The 21,713-nt window shown below is 39.7% G+C and overlaps 1 protein-coding gene across 6 annotated transcripts in view; it reads left to right on the forward strand.

The window, feature by feature from the left end:
- xrn1 (5'-3' exoribonuclease 1) overlaps positions 1 to 21,713 on the forward strand; it is a 42,427-nt gene continuing 20,714 nt past the window's right edge. For all 6 annotated transcript variants that reach the window (XM_042339026.1, XM_042339025.1, XM_042339031.1 and 3 more), the window contains exons 1-25: positions 1 to 89; positions 2,669 to 2,901; positions 4,361 to 4,458; positions 6,032 to 6,141; positions 7,499 to 7,609; positions 7,718 to 7,803; positions 8,477 to 8,564; positions 9,511 to 9,679; positions 9,796 to 9,863; positions 10,894 to 11,025; positions 11,140 to 11,245; positions 12,120 to 12,228; positions 13,219 to 13,308; positions 13,990 to 14,146; positions 14,950 to 15,069; positions 15,525 to 15,694; positions 15,809 to 15,929; positions 16,410 to 16,505; positions 16,908 to 17,011; positions 18,417 to 18,548; positions 19,140 to 19,302; positions 19,502 to 19,615; positions 20,121 to 20,219; positions 20,306 to 20,421; positions 21,085 to 21,231. In XM_042339026.1, the coding sequence (XP_042194960.1) occupies positions 15 to 89; positions 2,669 to 2,901; positions 4,361 to 4,458; positions 6,032 to 6,141; positions 7,499 to 7,609; positions 7,718 to 7,803; positions 8,477 to 8,564; positions 9,511 to 9,679; positions 9,796 to 9,863; positions 10,894 to 11,025; positions 11,140 to 11,245; positions 12,120 to 12,228; positions 13,219 to 13,308; positions 13,990 to 14,146; positions 14,950 to 15,069; positions 15,525 to 15,694; positions 15,809 to 15,929; positions 16,410 to 16,505; positions 16,908 to 17,011; positions 18,417 to 18,548; positions 19,140 to 19,302; positions 19,502 to 19,615; positions 20,121 to 20,219; positions 20,306 to 20,421; positions 21,085 to 21,231 (3,014 nt within the window). In that variant the 5' untranslated portion in view covers positions 1 to 14. The remainder of the gene's footprint in view (positions 90 to 2,668; positions 2,902 to 4,360; positions 4,459 to 6,031; positions 6,142 to 7,498; positions 7,610 to 7,717; positions 7,804 to 8,476; positions 8,565 to 9,510; positions 9,680 to 9,795; positions 9,864 to 10,893; positions 11,026 to 11,139; positions 11,246 to 12,119; positions 12,229 to 13,218; positions 13,309 to 13,989; positions 14,147 to 14,949; positions 15,070 to 15,524; positions 15,695 to 15,808; positions 15,930 to 16,409; positions 16,506 to 16,907; positions 17,012 to 18,416; positions 18,549 to 19,139; positions 19,303 to 19,501; positions 19,616 to 20,120; positions 20,220 to 20,305; positions 20,422 to 21,084; positions 21,232 to 21,713) is intronic.

Here is a 21,713-nt window from a genome sequence, read left to right on the forward strand (position 1 = left end):
CGCCTCAGGAAAACATGGGAGTCCCCAAGTTTTACCGCTGGATAAGCGAGCGGTACCCGTGCCTGAGCCAAGTGGTGAAGGAACATCAGGTAAGAGAGCCCCGAGGCCTCCCTTGTCCTCGCGGGCCCTGTGAGTGGTGGTGGGTGTTGGGGTGGGGGGTGGGGGGGGGTCCCTGGGTTTTATTTACCTTCTTTAACCCAACCCCCACCCCCCCCACCCACCCACCCAGGGTGTGGGGAGGGGGGAAGAGGGGGGGTGTCAGGCTTTATGGTTAAACGTTTTTTTTTTACAGGCGGTTTATAAATGATTTTTTTTTAAAAAAAGAAATAAAAAGGTCTAGTCTTTTTTTTTTTGGGGGGGGAGGGGGTTTGGTGTGGTGGGGGTTGGGCAGGGGGGTGATTGGGGGGGCGGGGGGGGTGTGTGTGCGTGTGATGGGGGACGAAGTTTGGACTTCTTTGTTGTTTTTATTTTGCTGCCCGGTTTCCGTCACCGGTTTCCGTCGTTACCCCCATCCGCCTCGTCCCGTCCCGTCCTGTCCCGGGGTGGGGGGGCGAAGAGGGGACGAGGACGGGGGGACGTGTGGTTTTAAGAGGAATAGTTGTGTTCGGGGATTGGCTGGTGACGGCGGTGACCGACCGACGAGCCACGGCCTTGAACCTGATCGGCTGAGCCTCTTGCACAAGATTCCAGAATTGAAGTGGCCCCTCGGAGCCCAACATTTCTCTGCCTTGCCTCGTCCCGCAACACTTAAAAGCGCTCCCTGGGTGGGTTACTTTTATCAATTTTGTTCCGAAACCCAGTGTTAAGATCACCAGGCAAGGCAAAAGGGAAACCGGTTCCTTTCCTCATTTTCGTTCCGGTTCGCAGTCCGTACCAACCCCTCCGAGACGCTGCGCCCCGTACTGCAGGCCGCTATGGAAAATGCAAAATAAAATGCAAACGCGAGTTGTAGTTGTACGTCATATTTGCGCGTTGATTTCACCCGCACGTTAAAGTGTTCGCGGCTACAGCCATCAAATCGCGTAAACTGCGCAGCACTGTACTTTTTACTGTTTTCGAGAGCTCTTTACTTTGAACCGAATGTCATTCCACCTCGCTCGTGGAGGGAGCTAGTTTATCACATCGTGCCACTGGTTATGTCATTCTGCACGTTTTCAACAGGGAGGAAATGTTTGACGTTGGCTTTTTAGCCAAAACGGGCAGTTGCTTTGTGATGTCACTTATCATTGTGATCGTGCACCTGTGCAATTTGTTTTCAAATGTAATTTCCACGGATGTTTCTGAACATCATTGTGTTGTTACCAGCGAAAGGGAAGTCACAAGGAGCTGAAGTTGTGCTTCAATACATAAGCCTTATCAGGGGGAACCGACCAGTTTTGTCTGTTGCTGTTAAACTCGTTCTACGTGAAGGACTATACAATTATGATTAGTTGTAGGGAAAGTTTATTATTGTACAACATAGGAGGAAATCATTTATCTGTTCCATAATTTATTACATCATTTCAATAAATATTTCAGCCCCATTTTCCCTTACACTTTAATATCCTCACTTCGCAACAAAAACAGATACTTTTTAAAGAATTCAATTGATTTCACCTTTTTAGTGTTCAGGAGCATGTATTGCCCACTTTCAGCGCTTTGGGACGTCCTCCAGACGTGAAAGGCGCTCTATAAATGTAATTTTGGTGGGGGTGGTGTTCTTTCACAACCATTTATGTGAAGAAATTGTATTCAGTCTGCTGAGAGGAAGAAAAGTTAATGGGTCATATTTACATTTCTTACCGAATAGTCATCATAGAAAATATTCTCCCAATCAGGCACAAAACATTAGCATTTAGCACTCCCAAGTCTTGCAACGTCAGCATTCAGTGTTCTACAGTAAATGTTAGAGCAAGCGAAAAACAAACACTTCCAAAACGTATATAAAATATATACGTCTTTATAATTAGCTTTACGTTTTAGCGGAGTCCCGACGTGAAAGGCGCTATACAAATGTCATCTTGTTGTTGTTGAATCAACTGTTCAACATTTTTATATGATGTGTAATGCCATAATCCTTACATTTGATACAACACCTTTAAAATCAACATTTCAATGCTACACAGATCATTGCGTCAAGTGTATTGATAGTGTGTTTGTGGCACAATTTGTATGCACAGTGAGATCTCACAAATCGCCATATAAGTGAATATCCAATTTATCTGGAGGATTGCTGGCCAGGACCCTGGGAGACACAAGAGGGACATAAATTTCCCTGGATTTGCCTCCAAATTCTGCTGGTGAAGGAATACATAGATGTGATTCAAGCAGTACTAAAATATTGTTAATGTTGTACACAGGACAGACATGCAGTTGCTAATTCACAAATTTAAATAAAGTTTACATTTATAATGGGACTTTCACGTTGGCCCTCAACATCACTGGCTGTGCTCCCGAGTTGAGGGTGGGGAGGGGAAAGATGACCTTAAACACGGTCAAAATGGTACATCTGGAGATGAGATAAGCTAAAACATTTCTGAATAATTGATTTGTGATGCCTTTTTGTAGGTTTTAATAATGATTAGATCTTAGGCCGTTTTGATGGTGAATTTTGTATAATTTCTTTCTTATGTTAAACGTTTACAACCCAGTTCATTAATTGTGCATTTTTCTGTGTTAAATGGGGCAGATTCCGGAATTTGACAATCTTTATCTGGATATGAATGGAATTATCCATCAGTGTTCTCACCCAAATGATGAGGATGTGCACTTTCGAATCTCTGAGGAAAAGATATTTGCTGACATTTTCCACTATGTGGAAGTTCTGTTTCGCATCATTAAACCCAAAAAGACCTTTTTTATGGCAGTCGATGGTGTGGCTCCAAGAGCAAAAATGAATCAACAGCGTGGAAGGCGTTTTAGGTAAGAGCATTTTCTTTTCCCTTCCTCCCCATCTGACATACACAGCCAAACAGCAAAAAGAAACTTCACAGTAATAACTTGAAAAAGCATTGTCCAAATACAGTTAAACCATTGAGTGGTTGTGTCCATGCAGGATGCTATCCTGCTTTTGGGATTGCTGTAATGATGCATTCAATTAATTAAATGTTTTGTGCTTCGAATGGCTCTGCCTCTGGTAATTATAACAAATCGCTCCCATACTATAAACCCGACATTAGAATCCTTTCCAAAGGTGGTATCTGGGAGCCGGTTATCCAACAAACTTTAAAGGAGGGGATAAAATAACTTGCAAATAATTTAATAATAATCTTCATTGCATTTGATGTAGTGCTTATCATGCGGTTGAGACGTTTCAAAGCACTTCACAGAAGCCAGGATATTGGACGAGAAACTATGCTGTGGTATAAGACCTACACAGACCATTTGGAACCTAATGATCAAGAACAAGAGGCACCTTAACCACCCCCTTTCACTCAGAAGCCAATTAAATCCTTTGTGCGAGCGCTTGTGTTTGGGTACCTCAGCACAAACTGCCGATCATGTATTGTACCTTCCCTACATGGTTCAGATTTGCTGTTTTGTATTTTATAGGAATATTTATCTGATAAGCTATTAGGATCCCTCCACCCTCCGCCTTTACTCTCCTCCACTTTGTTGGAGATTTGTGGGTCATCCTGGCTGAGTTGGTAGCTCTCTCTCCTCTGAGTCAGAAGGTTGTGGGTTCAAGCCCACGTCAGGACTTCCTCACTGGGAACTCATACAGTGTAAGCTGATGCTCCAGTGTAGAGCTGGGAGTGCACTGCATATTTGGAGGTGCCATTTTCGGATGAGACGTTAAACCTAGGTCCTGTCTGTTCAGGTGAAAGTTTAAGATCTCATGGCAATATTTGAAAAGAGAAGTGAGTTACTCTCTCCCGGTGTCCTGGCCAATAATCCCCCCTCAAAAATTGGTCATTTGCTTCATGGCTGCTTGTGGGACATTGCTGGGCACAAATTGGTTGCCCTGTTGGCCCACAAGTGCTTTGAGATATCCTCCTGTTGGGGGTGGGGAGTTCCAAATGTAAGGATTATTTATTAATTTTAATGGGGAACTGGAAAAGTTAAGATCATCCTTTATGGCTGGTTCTTGTACTTTTATGCATGAACGTATGAATATTTTATTTCCTTGAGCTTTCTTGTGCTTTCTTGTTCAGTGACACATACCAGGGCCTGTTTCTAATCTTAGCTGCGTGTTTCTGAGATGTTCGTGTGTTCATTTGGAATTAAATGAATAATAATCCATGCATTTGATATAGGGCCTTATCACGTAGCTGTGATGTCTGAAAGCACTTCCCAGGATATACTGTAAAGTGGATTGACTGTATCTTTGGAGTGAAATTATCTTTGATTCTGTTCACGGTGTTAATTTATTTAAGTGCAGATCAGCAAAGGAAGCAGAAGAGAAAATTAAAAAGGCGTTGGAAAAAGGAGAAAAACTTCCTACAGAAGCAAGGTTTGATTCCAACTGCATTACTCCAGGTAACACTCAATTTATAACCACTTTTTTGCTTCAACTAAATAAAAAGTGCATTTATAAATAACTTCATTTTAGTCCTACAGTGGAGGTGGGGGTGGGGGACAGATAAACAGGAGCTCCGTGGAGCTGAGCTGACTCCAAAGTGACACACTTGGTAATGGAATGTCAGAATTGAGTAAACCCTCTGTAGTGGTCCCCTTAGTCTGGTTTCTGAGCCAGGTGGGTCTGCAGTACTCCAGGGCACGAGCAGCCAATCTAGCATTTCGACAGGGGAGATTAGATCAGTTACTGTGAGCAGGGATTCTTCCCACTCAACTACTGCTAACTCTGCAAGCCAAATCTCAAATGGGTAAGGAGTACTAGCTGGTCAAGTTTGCCAGCCATTACCGTTTTATATTCCCAATTCCATGTATTAATTTAGTCTCCCTTCATTGTTCTTCAAATCTCAATGTTACTGTAGTGTTCGCATCCAGCATAATTTATTTGGAAATGAATAAATCCCTAGTATGGCATAAATTGGAATAAGATAAAAGTATCCCTTTTTATCTCAGAGGAAATATGCCCTTTGAACATATTTACTTCTGATTTAAAATTCTGTTTTAGAGGACATCTTAAATGCTTGCAACACTTTGATTGTGAAAAGAGTGAGTTATAATCAGATATCATGCTCATATAATGAGCCATCACTTCCATTAATAAGTAGGAGTTATTATGATTTGTACAGACTTGTTTTACAAGATTTTGTTTTTTGCCCCATTACTCCTTTTAATCTTTAAATATTGAAAGAATTATTCAAACACTTTTTGAACACAAAGTCAAAGTCGATTTTACATACTACCCAGTGACAGTTCATCCATTGCCCAGTTTCTCCATTTTCCTGATGATGGAATTATTTTTGTTCTCGATTTCACACTCTTCCAAATTTTGAGTTTAAGTTAAAGCACAGGCACTTCATTCATATTTTAGATAGATGCCAAAAAGCACTTAAATATAGAAGTCAGCTTGATCTCAGACTTCATAAGTAGAACAGCTGTGGATGGGGCAATGGAAGAAAGCTCTTTCTGGTTAATAACTGGCAGGTAAATTGAACACCAAAGCTATTTTTCACCAGAAAATTCCAGCTACAGCCATGAATGCGTAATCTATAATAATAATAATCTTTGCATTTGATATAGCACCTGATCACGTTGTTGAGATGTCTCAAAGCACTTCACAGAATGTATTGTAAAGTTGATTGACTGTGTATTTTATGGGTGATCTGGAAGATTGTTGACCAGGACACACACAGAGAAACTCCACACAAGCAAATGGGACCTTAGTTTAACTTCTCATTTGAAGGACAACACAGCACCTGCAGCAATGCAGAGCTGTGAAATTTTGGATTGATAGCTTTGAAATAGTGGTGGTTCAGTGTTTCGTAATGGTCAGGTTTAGGCAGTTATTAAAATGTTTTTTAATAGTTAATAAGCAAGGATTAATTTTGAATTTCCTCTCTTGTCTATTCTGTTTCTTAGTAAGATCTAGAACCCAAACTGCTTCTGTTTCTTGCATATTCTGTTCCTTGTGAATTTTCAGGGACTGCGTTTATGGCCAGGCTGCAAGAACAGCTGAAATATTTTGTAAACACGAAGATTTCAACTGATAGGTCCTGGCAGGGTGTGGTTGTATACCTGTCCGGGCATGAGGTAACTATTCTAGACCTTTATTTCTCTGCCACCCCTGTGCAAATCTTCAATGAAGTGATTGGTGAAATATTCAACCCAAAGCTGGGGTCAGACCTTGTATCCACAAGGTACAAGGAAGGGCACTCATGCCATTGCCCACAGATCCTTAGTGACAATCAGGTGGCCTATTTGAGACATCAGTGGCTGAATCACTGTCACGGGACTTGACTCCTTCAGTAATTGAATGGTCATCAAAACTTGTCTTTGGTCCAAGCTTTGCCTGGCTGTAAACTCATTGCTGTGGGAGATTCAAGGAATGCCTGATTTAGGGGGGGGAAACATAGTCATCAAAAAGTACATTCCTTGTGAAATAATAATAAAGTAATATATAGGCTTAATTGTCTATGCAGTACAAACATTCACCAGCAGCTTACATTTATATAATGCAGTGCCGTTCATGTAAAAGAGACGTTTCAAAGTACTTTGGAGAAAGAGATTAATTAAAAATGGATTGAATGTTGTTATGGAAGAAAATTCAGCAGGTCCTAAAAACAACAATAGAGTAAAATAATCCTTGCATTTGGTATAGTGCCTTTCACTTGGAGGATGTCTGAAAGACCTTCACAGAATGTATTGTTCAGCCTAGTGACTGTTAGCAACAACTTTAAACAACAACCAGAGTACTTAAGTAGGCAAACACGGCATCTAATTTGGGCACAGTAGTGTCAGGCAAACAACTATAAAGCCAAGGCACAATTTTATTGTGGGAATGCCCTTCTGTTTTTGAATAGTGCCATGGGGTCTTTGATCTTCACCTGAACAGGCAGATGGGATCTTGGTTTAAAGTCTCATCTAAAGAACGACATCTCCAACAATACAGCAATGTATTGGAAAACTCCAATTTATTTTTAAATAGTGGATAATAGAGAGATAACTCCATGTTCCTTCATGTCCACCTGAATCACATGACAGATGTGCCAAAAATAAATTCTGATTTGAATTAAGTTCATACAGAAATGACAGCGAATGTTGAACGTGTAGCAATTCATTAGGATGCAAGCAACGAGTTATTCAGGTGCAAACAACCAGTTGTGTTTCGTAGCCAAACATTCTGCCCTCTGATAACTTAACCTGTAACAACAGTGTCATTTCTATGTTTGATTTCTCTAAATTGTGAGCTGCCAGGGTGTTTCAGTTCTGTACACAGTTGACAGCAAAATAATGAAGAAGGTTTGATTGTGTTTAGCTTGGGGCATTCAAGTGACATTTGCACAATGGCCAAGGAGAATGCAGTATAGAATTATATGTTTATCTGTGTTTGTATTATTCTGCTTCTCATTCCTATGTTCTGCGTTTTTTGAAAACTTGTAATGTTTAGACCCCAGGAGAGGGTGAACACAAAATCATGGAATTCATCAGAGCTGAAAAATTAAAACCTGATCATGATCCCAATACACGACACTGTCTGTATGGACTGGATGCTGATTTGGTATGTATTGCATATTGCCTAAGCACTGCCTCTGATCAGATTTTAAAACACGTTTTAAAACAGTTTCTATACTTCAGTTTTACACCTGATATTTGTCTTCAATTGTAGATTATACTTGGATTAACAAGCCATGAACCAAATTTTTCCCTTTTGAGGGAAGAAGTTCGATTTGGTGGCAAGAAATCTCAGAGGAGGTAGGAAGTTTTGATTAGTTTTCTATGGTTTGAGGTCTGTCTCTGCACATACTACTTCGACCATACTTTCGGACATCTTTCCTCTCCCTAGCCTCCTCCCTCCCATCACAGCTTGAGTGCCCAGCCAGTACTCTTAAGGTTTTAGGATGTCCTCCTGAAATGAAACGTGCTGAATGTGTAAATTTATATTATAGTGAAAGTCAATGCCCGCAATATTTTTATTCTCTCTTTGTAACTTTAATTTTTACAAGGATTCAGGTGTAAATCCTTGACCATCCAGCACCTTGGGAAGTCCTCCTGACGTGAAAGACGTTATTTAATTGAAATTTGTTTGTTATTTTTGATCTCTTTTCTCTTGGACGTTTATGCGTTGCACTTTCCTGGCAAATATGACTTTCCAGGTTGTCTCCATTGCTGCTTTAAAACCAGCCATTAAGAAGTATGGCCAGCATTCCATTTCATGTCCTGTCAGCATAAAATGCCAAGTTAAGATTGGCCATTTTGCTTGGTGGGATCCTGACTATAAATGTGTATCCCAACACTTGGTGACTCGGTAAACTGTAATATCTGTTTGCTGAACAAGCAACCTCTCTATTCTTGATGTTGTTTAGTAATTGATTTGAGTTAGGTTTCATGCATGAATATCTGATAATGATGGTTCCACCTTTCATAGGATTGCTGCAGTGGAAGAAACCACATTTCACTTGCTTCATCTGTCCCTAATGAGAGAGTACATTGACTATGAGTTTTCACCTATTCGGGTTAGTATTTGAATTGTACCTCTGCGACCTACTAACTCTTAACCAACCTTTCGCTCTCCACTCTGCGGGCCTGCTCCGTGTCTCCTTTCCTGCATGCCCCACCATTGGCGGTCAAACCTTCAGCTTTTCTGCCCCCACTCTGGCACTCCATCCCAAAGCCCTTTTTTGCCTCTCCACCTCCACCCTTGCCTCCTTCAACAACCATCTCAAGACATTCCTCTTTGACCGTACCTTCAGTATTCTTCCCACTGCCATCCTCCTTGGCCTCCACCCCTCATGATTCCAAACCCCCAGCTCGGGCGCAAACCCTTGACTGCCCAGCGCGTTTAAAAAAGGCTTTTTACTGAATTGTCATGTGAACCTGATTATTATGAAGTAAAGTTTAATTGTATAACTGTATAAAAGCCTTTGGCTACAAACCTCGCCACTGCACAGCACTCCAAGACCCCATCGTGCTATATAAATGCAAGTTATTGTTGTAGCAATTCGCCAGTGTTAAAAAGTGTCCGGCTTCTGGGTCATCCGCTTACACTGACATTACGTCCTGCACATTACCCACATTATGCACAGGAAGCACTTTCAACATCACTTTGCAATGGAAGGGCAGCGGCTCTTCTTTTAATCGTTTGATAAAGTGCCAAGCCACGTCAATCGTCTATTGGGCGTTCACAGAGGTTTCTGTAAAGTTACTCATTGTATTTATAAGTTAATGATGCAATTGTTGCACACGTGAACAGCACATAGAAAGTGACATCAGTGATGACTCATTCACCTGGAAATTGGCCCTTTTTTTGTGCTTTGTTTGTAAGCGAGTTATTGGTCTCAGAGGACTTCATTATAATGGAATTGCCCTGTAATTTAGAATTTACAAGATTGAATTGTACATTTCCTGACCCACTTTGATCAGATTCAAGTAAACTGTTTCTTCTTAATCCCCCATTAACAGGACAAAATTTGTTTTGAGTTTGACCTCGAAAGGATAATTGATGACTGGATATTGATGGGGTTTCTTGTCGGTAATGATTTTATTCCTCATCTACCTCATTTACACATCAATCATGATGCACTGCCTTTGCTGTACAAAACGTACATTGATGTCCTGCCAACCCTTGGAGGTAAGTGAATGAAACACAGTAGGCCATGCAGTAAATAATGTCCAGTTTATTCAAATGTGATTTCATACGCATGCACATAGCTCAGGTGTAGTGAAAAGTAATTTTCTTTTCATCAGGGTATATTAATGAAGGTGGAACATTAAACTTAGAGCACTTTGAGAAGTATCTTGTAAAATTATCAGAGGTAAGCATATTTTATTTCATTTATTTATTTGAAAGCTTTATTTTTTCTCTGGCCTTTGCCTATAGCCTTTCCATAACTGCTGGTAGTTCTTGGGGAGCACAGAAGGTTGATTGCCAATTATTGTATTTTGTTTACAAAATTAAAAATAAGTTTCTGTTTACAAAATTGTAACTTTATCCCCTCCCCTGCCTGATTTGGTACTTGTGTTTTGGGAAACAGTCCCAATTTTCTCTCCTGACCCCTCGCCTTTATCAGCAGTGAGTGACTCATTACAGAAATGCTGTCAACCCTCCAGTACTTCTTTCACAGTCTTGTGAGCTGCAAGGAGGGGATGGGGGACTTGAACTGAGATGAACTGCAACTCCCCTGTAGTTCACAGGAACGTGTGATTCACGTAATCGTTAATAAGAGCAGGAACCCTGAGTGATTGTTTGATTTTTCTTCCCCCCACCCCTTCCACCCCTTCCCCGTTGGTTAATAATAACATTATAATAATAATAATAATCCTTGCATTTGATATAGCGCTTTTCACGTCGGGAGGATGTCCCAAAGTGCTTCACAGAACACACTGTAAAGTGAATTGACTGTATATTTGTGGGCGAACGCGGCAGCCAATTGCGCACAGCAATGTCCCACAAACGGTCATAGATTGAAAATGACCAATTTATTATTGTTTTTTTTTTGGTTTTGGAGGGATTATTATTAGGCGTGTAGAGTAAGGAAACTTGCCCAAGCTTTCGCCCTGACTGGAATTGAATTCCGGTCTCTCGCTTGCAAAGCGAGTGCTCTAATCGCTGAGCTACAGGACTCCACAATAAATAACACACAACACACATATTTAGGGGGACAAGGATGGTGAAACCGTGTCATTGAGAAACTGAAAGTTGAGAAACCCAATTTTCAATGATGTTCTAGTGGGGCATGCAGCAGTGTAGAGAAAACACTCAATAATTCTGCCAGTGACACCGTATTCCGCTGTTGATGTCGATACTAGTGAGTTAAATCCTAACACGAGACTGTTTGATTGCAGTTTGATCGTGAACATTTCAGTGAAGTTTTCGTTGATCTAAAGTGGTTTGAAAGTAAAGTGGGGACGAAGTACCTCAATGAGGCAGCCGGCATTGCAGCAGAGGAAGCCAGAAAATGCAAGAAGAAAAACAAGGTTTGCCTTACTTTTTCCCCACTTTATATATCTACCTGCAAGAGAACACACTGCTTCTCCAAAGAGGTATACCTGAGAGAGACCAAAACCGGGTAATGCCTCATTTATTTTCAGGTCCCAGATGATTCATTATTTTTAGCTGCGTTAGATGAAAGTGACCACGATGTTGAAGCAGATAGTGTTCCCTCTACAAGCTGTAGCAATGAACTCAATCACAAAGGTAAGCCACATCGAAAACATTGCAAGCAACTTTCACTATTTGTATTTAGATATCGGATCTTTTTATTGAGTAATTATTGCTCAGCAAAATGTAGTTTTCCACAATTGGCCTACGTTTCCAAAAACAATGCATATCCACTCATTGTTATTTGATCTGTTTCAGCTATGATTTGAGACAGTGGTTTTCTTTTGGGACCTTGCTCTGCACAAAATGACTATTGTGTTTGCCTAATTGAAGCAAGCACTGCATTTAACAGAATTTACTTTGGATGAGATGTTAAACCAAGGGCCCATCTGCCTGTCTAGGTGGACTTTAAAGATCCCATGGCATTACTCAAAAAGAAAGGAAGTTTCTCCCAGTGCTCTGGCCAACAATCCCACAAATAAAAATGGTTCATTTACTTCTTGGTTAATTGTGGGACATTGCTGTGCGCCTATTGGCTGCTTCGTTTGCCAACAAACTGCATTTTATAGTATATTCTGTGAAGCGCTTTGGTTATATCCTGATGTGAAAGTCGCTGTAAAACATGTAAAGATGGTTGTTTTTAGGCCTTTGAGATGTTTTAATGTGAAAAGACTTTGTCAAGTTCTTTATTCCTTGAATCAACAAATCCTAATCATGATATATTGAAAAGTGTTCTGATTAAATATTATATTCTGTGCCAAGCCACAATGAGCCACCAGTACAGGACACTTCAAGAGCACGAGGCTGTTGTAGAGAAGAGTTTTATCCTGGAATCAATTTACAACAAGTTGGGTTAGTGCAGCTGTGTCAGTGTAGCAATGTAACTGGGTTCAGGTGAGTTACATAGCTGGGTTTCCCAATGTGCAGTGAATAATCCACATGCAGATTGTAATATATGAACCTGTTTTAGATGTGTCAGACATTGAAGTTGAAGATGAAGATGACTTGTTTGAGACGGAATTCAGACAATACAAGAGAGTTTATTACATGTCCAAGATGGGTGTTGAAGTTGTTTCTGAGTAAGTAACTTTGCCTCCAGTCTAAAACTGAACGTGATTTAATTATGTGTTTTTATAGGTCAGTGGGGTTTGAGATTGTTTCCAGATTTTGAATTTCCAGGGATACAAATCAGTTGGGCATCCAAGTAAACTCTTTAGCAAGTCAAGCTTTCCAGGGGGGAAGGGGGAGTGAAGGAAGAAAGGGGGGAAAAAGGGCACAGTAGGTTCAAGAAACTCACTTCGAGGACACTCCCTGTTGCTCTTGTAGTTGACTCTGCCAGGAAGTGTAGTTGACATATATGGGAAAGGCGGAGAGATGGCTAAATTCCTCCCAAGTGTATGGCGGAGGGGGAGGGGAGGGCATCAGATTGCAAATATCTGACTAGGTTTGAATGCGAGTCTCTGTGTCGTGTTGCTTGTCGGCCTGGCTCAGTTGGTAGCACTCTCACCTCTGAGATGCTGTCCTTCGGATTAAATGTTAAACTGAGGTCCTGACTGCCTGTTCAGGTGGACATAAAAGATGCAATTGCAACTGCTCAAGAAGAGAAGAGAGTTTCTCTGGTCGTCATGGCAACAGTGCCTCAGATAAAATTGATCATTCATTTCATAGCTGTTTGTGGGACAATGCTGTGTGCAATTTGCTGCTGCATTTGCCTACAAATACAGTCACTCGACTTCACAATCCTGTGAAGCGCTCTGAGACACCATCCCAACATGAAATGCAGGGATTATTATTATCCTATGTTGATACCTTTATTAGCATCTTGTTGGCAAGACATATGTCCTAGGTCAGCTATTTCTGACATTCTTGAGTGGGTGGACTCATGACCACTGCTAGACTTTAACTTTGAGCTTAGCCATAGAGGGAAATGATAAATTATAGGTTTAATCATTACAGTGTCATTTTCAAAGGGAAGGAATATTGCCTTCTAAATACATAGTGAGCGAGCCGTGTGTGCTATCGAATCATCATTCACAATGGCTTGACAATGATCTGTTTTCTTCCAACAGCGAATTCCTCGCTCAACAGGCAGAATGTTACGTTCAAGCAATACAGTGGATTTTGCATTACTACTACCATGGTGTGCAATCCTGGAGCTGGTAAGTTTTTGCATGGAGGCATCTGAATATTTTCTGTAAGCGCCTGAAGAGCTATAATCTCATCAGAAAAAATCTTGCGTAATTCTCCTTTGTTAGAACAGAGAGATTTGCCTTTGGAGCCGAGCAGTAAATTTTGTACCACCTGTTTCTAGCAGTATATCCTGAATCAACTATCTCTAGAGACAGATTGCAGTTACACACTTACAAAACTTTGCATATCCGAGGATGAATTAAGGTTAAGGCAAGTTTATGAAACCTGGGTTCATAATCTTATCCTTAATACTTTGGTATCATTCTGGACAAATCTGTGCTGTACCCTCTTCAGGGTAAACATAGATTTCCTGATAATAATAATAAACCTTATTTTTACTATCCAGCCTTAGGTAGTGAAAAATAAAATATTGATTGGAAGGCTCTCTATCCTCTTTATGGAGAGTTTTTTTTCTAAAAAAAAATCATTGAAGTCGTTTTTCCCACCAATTCTCATTGAAATTACAATCGGGCCATGTACTGATGTTAATTAGTAAGTGACTCATAAAGATGATCAGCAAGTTCATCACAGGCAGAAATTGCTGATCTAACCAACATATTAACTTACAGACAGCATACAGTTTTGTTGGATCATTGTATTGAAGTTTGTCATGGATGTGACCGAGGACCATGCTCTGTTTTATTGTTCAGGTATTACCCTTTTCATTACGCACCTTATTTGTCAGACATTCGGAATATCCGCAAGTTGAAGATCAAGTTTGACATTGGGAAACCCTTCAAGCCATTTGAGCAGCTCCTAGCTGTCCTTCCAGCAGCCAGCAAAGATCTTTTACCGAAATGCTATGAGGTAAATTATGGTCTATAAGGTAAAGATTGACAAGTTAAATGATATTTGCCTTTAATGTTGTTGGGACGTTATTAATAAAAAGGACCGAGACATCAGAGTTGCTGTGTAGAAAATGAATGTTTTTTTTTGAAAGTAAGATTTCCTTGGCACAGTGTATCTGCCAACATTCCTCCAGATGGTCACTCGCTTCATGGCTGTCTGTGGGACATTGCTGTGCACAAATTGGATGCTGTGCTTGCCCACAAAACTCAGTCACTGCACTTTACATTGTATCCTGTGAAGAGTTTTGGGTCGTCCTACTGATTATTATTACTGAATTGATAAATTGTGGGTGTCCTTGTCCTGGGAGTTCAAGCCACTAAGAACTGGGATGAGTTTCTTTCAATTTCATATTTATATGAGAGAAAAGAAAATGTTATTGCCCAAGTGTAAAATTAATCACGAAACGTGAGCTGGTACCAACACCTGCTTGGAGTGGCAAGATGTTGATACCAGCTCACTTTTCGTGGGTAATTTTACGTTTGGGCAGAAAAAAAATTCTAATATACAGGCCACTCGTCCAACTGAGCCACCAGCAGCTTTCCTAGACCAAGCAAAATGTTCAATCACTCTTGCGATGTGCTGGTTGCAGACACTTACAGAATTGTATAAGCAGAGGTCTGGAAGGAGAAAACCTGGATGGAAATGTAATAGAGAGACAAAAAGAGGCAATATTTACTGTCTTATGGTGAAGACCTCTCTCTGAATGTATGGGAGGATAGTGATGAAGCTATCTGAGTACTTGTTTTATTTGCTTTCTCCAGTATTTAATGACTGATGAAGAATCTCCAATCATTGAGTACTATCCTCCAGACTTCAGAACTGACCTGAATGGCAAGGCACAGGAGTGGGAAGCTGTTGTTCTCATACCATTTATTGATGAGGTGAGAACATTGAGTAACATCACTTTCTCTTTGAAAATTGATCTGTGAAACTAAGTTATTGGGATGAAACACTTTTGTTTATGATTGAAAAATATTTAAAATATTTGTTCATCCTATTACAAGTCCATAGAATTATCCACCATTTTCGATACAGCTTTAAAACAAATATACAGTCACTACACAGTATAGTAAATCATGTGAGCGCTTTGAGAGTGCTATCACATGGCTCCCATTTCTACCATGAGAATAGATATGGGAAATTGACTGTTCCCTTATGTTTTATAATGTAAATTCTAAACTCCTACGTCTAGATGTTGAATACATTTCAAAATAAATATTCAAGATGTCTTCTTGTCACATCATGTATCAGTTTCCTTCTGTAGTCCTTTATCCCTCCCTCCCTCCCTCTATCCATCCATAAAGTACTAAAATTAAATCTAATTCAATCTTTACAGAGACTGTTACTGGATGCCATGGAACTACGTAATAAGCATCTCTCAGAGGAGGAGAAACAAAGAAATAAGCATAGTGAATGCTTGATGTTTTGTTATGATAAAGAAATTGATTTCAACTATCCATCATTGTGGCCAGAAAAATTTCCTAATATAGAACGATGTCATGCAAGGTAATGGGTTTTGTGCTCAATAGGAAGTAGCACATTTTTCAATTAATTATCTGATTTCCATTTTGTGAATTTGCAACGACTAGAATTCATTATCCTGCTTTGATCTTTTATCAGGTATAAATTAATCCCTATGAATGAGTGGCATGTCGATCCCAGCCAGAGCATTATGAGTGTGGTTGATAAAGGTTCCTTGTACTTTTGTGGGTTTCCAACACTGAATCATATTAAGCATAAGGTAAGCACCTCTCATCTAACTCTTATTAAATTCTCAGCATGCCTGGCATTAGGAATGATTGAATCTGAAATGGTAATTTGTATTTTAAGTATTTTGCGCACACTGGAACAGGTTACAATAGGAAACCACTAGTTTGAAAGTGAATTCTTGGAAGTACAGAATAGAATAAAACAAATCGCCCCAAATGTTCAAACCTCTCATGACAATAAGAGTCTTTCTGAACCCTCACTGTACCCTTTCCATGGCCTTGATGTCTTTTCTACAAAGAGGCACCCAAGAATGCAAGCAGTATTAAAGCTGCAGCCTAATTAGCTAACGAGTCAAGCCTTGACCTGCTGATGGGAAAGACGTTCTATAAATATTTTTTTTGTTGTTTAAAGCTCTGACCCGATGTAATGAGATGGCAGATCAGGCCTGATGGGCCAAATGGTCTACTCTGCTTCCTATGTTTCTAATCTTCATTGTTTTAACCCTCCATAGTTCTTCCTCAAGAAGACTGGCGTTCAGGTATTTCAACAGCCAAGTCGTGGAGAGAACATGATATTGGAAATATTACCCCCCAAGCAAGAAGAGGAAGTATGTATCATCGGATCCAATACTCAAAACATTTTTAGTAAATCTGTGTTTCCATTGTGCAACAGATATTGCTTGTTTGGTGTATTGAATGATCGGAGCAGTTTTCTACTTAAAAAGCCAAGTGATGCAGTAATGTTTTTAAAGTTTAAGCACCCACATGCATTCTTTACTCTGAACTGTGTTTTGCAATACTGGGTTTGATTGAAATATTCACTTCTCAATGCTAAGTTTGTTTGTTTTTTGTCCTTGAAGCGATAGTTTTATTCTTACCTTCATTTTGGAACAACTGTGTAAGTATATTGATAAAATGGCCAGGAGGTTTCAAAAGAAGCTGAATCTTTGAAAGTAGTGATGGATCAAATGCAAGGATTATATTAATGCTGAATGTCTTATTTCCCCCAGAGTGTGGATGATATTGCTCAGCAGGTGCTGGCAAAGCCTGTTTTTGTGAATTGGCCACATCTCGAAGAAGCTCGGGTTGTGGCAGTGTCAGATGGTGAAACCAAGTAAGTGCTGAACAACATATTTGAGAAGGTTGGTAGTTGAAGGCTGGGAAGTGCATTAAGGGTGGATTTCTACTTGGGTTTAATGATCATATCTATCTAATCTTGAATCATAGACTCTTATAGCACAGAAGGAGGCCATATGGCCCATCGTGCCTGTGCCAGGTCTTTGAAAGAGCTATTCAATTAGTCCCACTTTCCCCACTTTTTCCCTATAGCCTTGCAAATGTTTTCTTTTCAAGTAGATATCCAATTCCCTTTTGAAAGTTGTTATTGAATCTGTTTCCATCACCCTTTCCGACAGTGCATTCCAGATCGTAACAACTCGCTGCATTAAAAAAAATTCTCTCCTCATCTCCCCTCTGGTTCTTTTGTGAATTATCTTAGATCTGTGTCATCTGGTTTCCAGTGTCTAAATTTGAAGTTTATAAATTTCCCACTTTGTTTGCTCAACCTCCTCCCTCCCTTAAAGTGTATGACATTGGAACAATTATTATTATATACTATTATTATAATGAGCTGATGCTGTTCCTTAGTGACTCCTATTCTTTACCAGGTGGAGTCCACTTTATTTTTAAAACAAGAGAGAAGAAAAACAGTAGCTTTGTGATTGAGCGCACACCTTGTACATATCTTGGTGGCTGTCTTGAGTGGTAGAGGTAGTGGATGGGAGTAGGTCATACTCTGATCATTACAACTGGTAATGCAATGTGACTTTATCAAGAAAAGATAGTCACAAATGGGATATCTAATAGATTTGTAATCTATTATAATAATAATAATCCTTACAGTTGATATAGTGTTTTTCACATCAGGAGGATGTACTGCAATATCCCACAAACAGCCATGATGTGAATGACAAATTTTTATCTGGGCGATTATTGGCCAGGACACAGCGAAAAACTCCCTTCTCTTTTCGAATAGTGCCGTGGGATCTTTAAGTCTTACAAGTGATAACAGTCCTGATTGTATGTATTGCGTACAGCCATGTCCTACAAACAGTTGTGGATTGAGTAACCAAATTATTATTTATTTTAAGGGATTATTACCCCCGGAAAGCGATCCGCCAATCGTCTAACAACTGGGTTCCTACTTACTGCTAGGTAAACAGAGGCGTGTGGAGTAAGGAAACTTACGTAAGGTTTCATCTTGCCCAAGAATCAAACCTGGGTCCTCTCGCTTGCGAGGCGAGTCCTCTTCGCACTATGCTACAGGAATCCACCATAATTGACCACATTATGTTAGTGTTCCATCATCAGCTCAAATGTAACCAAAAGTCTGGTTTAAATGTATTGTTAAATCAGAATATTTGAATATTATGTGCTGTGTGTAACACTGGTGTGATGTGTGAATTGGATGTGAATTGCTTTGTAATTTGCAACCATTGTGTTCTAATGGCGATGTCTAGATATTATTTGGATGAGCTCCCAGGAGTACAGAAGGTATACATGGGGAAAACACCACCACCTACTAAAGTGGCTTTCCTTAGAGACTCGGAGCAGACCATGTGGAACAGAGAAGCACAGAATATAAGTGAATCGTAAGTACTGACATGATGGTCTGATATTTCACTGGATTGTTTGATATTTCATTTATAAGTCCTATTCATATAACTAGTACTAATAATTCATATAACTAGTACCTAATAATGGTAAGCTTTAATATGGACAGAATTGGGCTTGGTTATGATTCTTCTCCAGTCCCCAACCCTAAGCTGATATGTTTAAACAGGAATATGTCATATGCAAATCATATATTTTCTGGCAACTGCATATTTTCATTCATTATTTTATGATTATAATAATCCTTGCATTTGATATTCTGCCTTATGTCTTTGAGACATCGCAAAACGCTTCACTGGATATACTGTAAAGTGATGTAACTGTGGGTATTTTGTGGCCAAACCTCCAACAATCTCATCTTCCAAGAATATAAGAGCAAATCTGATAAAGATGTTTAAAATATAAAACAGTACAGTTTGCTTTGGTGGAACAATATACTGGCGATGTGGCACCTATTTGGTCTGTCTGATGCTCTCATCTCTTGTAAACCAGCCATTTTCTTCTGTGTTTATTGAGGTGTCTAAAAGATCTTTACATTCATGCTTGGTATTTTTTCCCCCAATTTCTAGTTACTACAAAAGGAAAGGAATCACAATTAATGAAACGTCTGTGATTTTGTATGCACAACTCCTTACTGGCCGTCGATATGTATTTGGTCAAAATGGTGAAGTTACCTTGAACAAGGAATGGTCGAAGCAGAATTTACCTTATGCTTACCAGACCATTGTGAAGGTAAAGTGTAGAACAGAGTATGGCTATGAACCAAATAGCCAAGAGCATTTTATATGAGCTTCTATTTTCCTGCTGTAAGTCACTTTGTTAAAAATGTGTTCATTTTTCTCATTGTCATTTTGTGTCTACTTCTGCAACGTAAGATTCTGTGCATTTAATGTATTTAATACACATTCTTGTTTTCAATTTTACTTTTCAGAACATAAAAGCATTTGATTCCAGTTTCTCGCACTTTAGGACACTCGAAGAGCTGTTCCCATCCAGCATTAAGGTCTTCATGTTGGGAACTCCCTACTATGGCTGCATGGGAGAGGTTGGTTAATGCTTTCTAAAATTCTATAGGCTCTAGGCACCACTGTTTGAAATGTGACGCCAACTGAGCAATATAAATGGAAATTCTATTTTCCTTCATATTAGTTTTGTTACTTCAAAAACATCATTGGTTAACTGCATTGTTTTCAATGTTACCTGATTATATAAACATTGTTGAGAGCTGGTAAATTGTGTTTTCCCCCACCTCCATATCTTAATTTTTGCCACATCTCATCCTTCAGCTGAGGAAGCATATAGAGAGCATACTCCCATCCTGGAGTTCCTCCAACTCGTCCCCTTCCTCACCTGTTTCACTGTCCATCTCAAGACCTACATCTTTCACCGCACTTTCAGTCATCTTTCGCTTTCCCACAACCCCTCGGCTCCCACCCCAGCTTGGGTACCAAGCCTGGATTGTTAAGCACTTTGGGATACCTTCCTTTGTGAAAGGTGGAAAATGAATGTCAATTTGTATTATATTGTATTAACTTCAGTACCTTTACTAGGTTCAGGACTCTTCTGATGTTATCAAGGATGGTAGAATCCGTGTGGTGTTTAACGTTCCCTGTGAACCACAACTGGATGGAATCATACAAAACCAGCATGTAAGCAATGAATGCTAAGTTACAACTGTCCATACCGCACATTGTTTCAACCACAAATTAAAATTTAATGCTATATTCCTTTCCAGAAATATACCACAAAATATAATCCTGGATATGTCTTGGCCAACCACCTTGGAGTTAGCGGATACCTTGTGTCGAGGTTAACGGGGAGTTTGTTTATTGGCAGAGGATCAAAAAGAAAGTAAGTATTGGATATCCGACCACATTTATTATGCTCTTGCTATAATAATCATTTTTGGATTTGATACGGTGACTATAACTTTTAAATCTCTCAAGCACCTCACAAATAATTGCCATCAAGTGCACTGCCAGGTTATTTGTTGTCAAACACACAGCCGATTTTTACACAGCAATGTCCCACAAATAGCCATTAAAGTGGATTATATATGTTATATTTAATATATTTGAAAGATGTATGATATACTTGAAAGATTCTTGGCTGGGACACTGGGGAAAAAAATTCCTTAGTATTTTGAGAAGTGTCATGGGCGGATAATGGCAGTGAATTATACGATTACTAAAGCCCTTCATCAAAATGAACCAAGTACCTTGGAAGAGTCTCTCCAACCTTTCAAGTGTGAGGGGAGGAAAGGGATACAAATTCTCTGATTGCACATTTTAAAAAAAGATGAGTCCCAAAATTCCCAAGCAAGCTCTTGAAAACTGTCAAGAGATGAGGAGAAACACTGCAAATATTGGCACAGATTACCACAATACAGGTTTCTGTTATTCGGTGGGTGGATTGGTGAAGAATTCCTGTGCAATTAATTAACTGCTAATTAATTATGTTGAGTTGATAGGATTTGCATTGTATATGTAGCTCATATTAACTCTTTTTTGCCAGTCCGCTTGGAGAGCAAAAGGCAAACGTGGGGCTGAATTTGAAATTCAACAAGAAGAATGAAGAAGTTCCTGGCTACACAAAGAAAGTTGGCAATGAGTGGTTGTACTCTGCAGCAGTTGAACAGATACTATCTGAATATCTTGAAAGGTAAAAGACAATTATACTAATTAAACAACTTCTATGTGAAAAGGTGCTTTGGCTCTTTTGATACTTAGAATTTGCCATTTCCCAATGTAAACTCTTATTTGTTTTTTTTCCTTCTTGACTGTAGGACACAATGCCCTCATCATATTTCTATTATATATAGAATTTTATATTATAGATTTTTTGGGGGGCGGGGTCAGCCGGGTGTTTGATACATGAGGAAACCCATCAATGTGCTTGAGTATCCAAACTAGACTGAGAGGTCCACATATGTCGCATTTCCATGTGTTTGGAAAGGAATGTGCCCTTTTTCCCTGGAATGATACACACTGTTTACCTCATCCCAGATTAGGTGTATTAGGTGCAGGGTGTTGGCAAGAGCCAAGTCTTGGAGATCCCAGGGACTCCCAGGGGTACTGCTGGAGTTTAACCAGCCAAAGTCATAATGCTTACCACTGCCTTGCAAGCTTCCTGCTGTTTATTTA

The sequence above is a fragment of the Callorhinchus milii genome, unplaced genomic scaffold (assembly GCF_018977255.1).
Source record: "Callorhinchus milii isolate IMCB2004 unplaced genomic scaffold, IMCB_Cmil_1.0 Scaffold11, whole genome shotgun sequence".
Taxonomy (NCBI): domain Eukaryota; kingdom Metazoa; phylum Chordata; class Chondrichthyes; order Chimaeriformes; family Callorhinchidae; genus Callorhinchus; species Callorhinchus milii.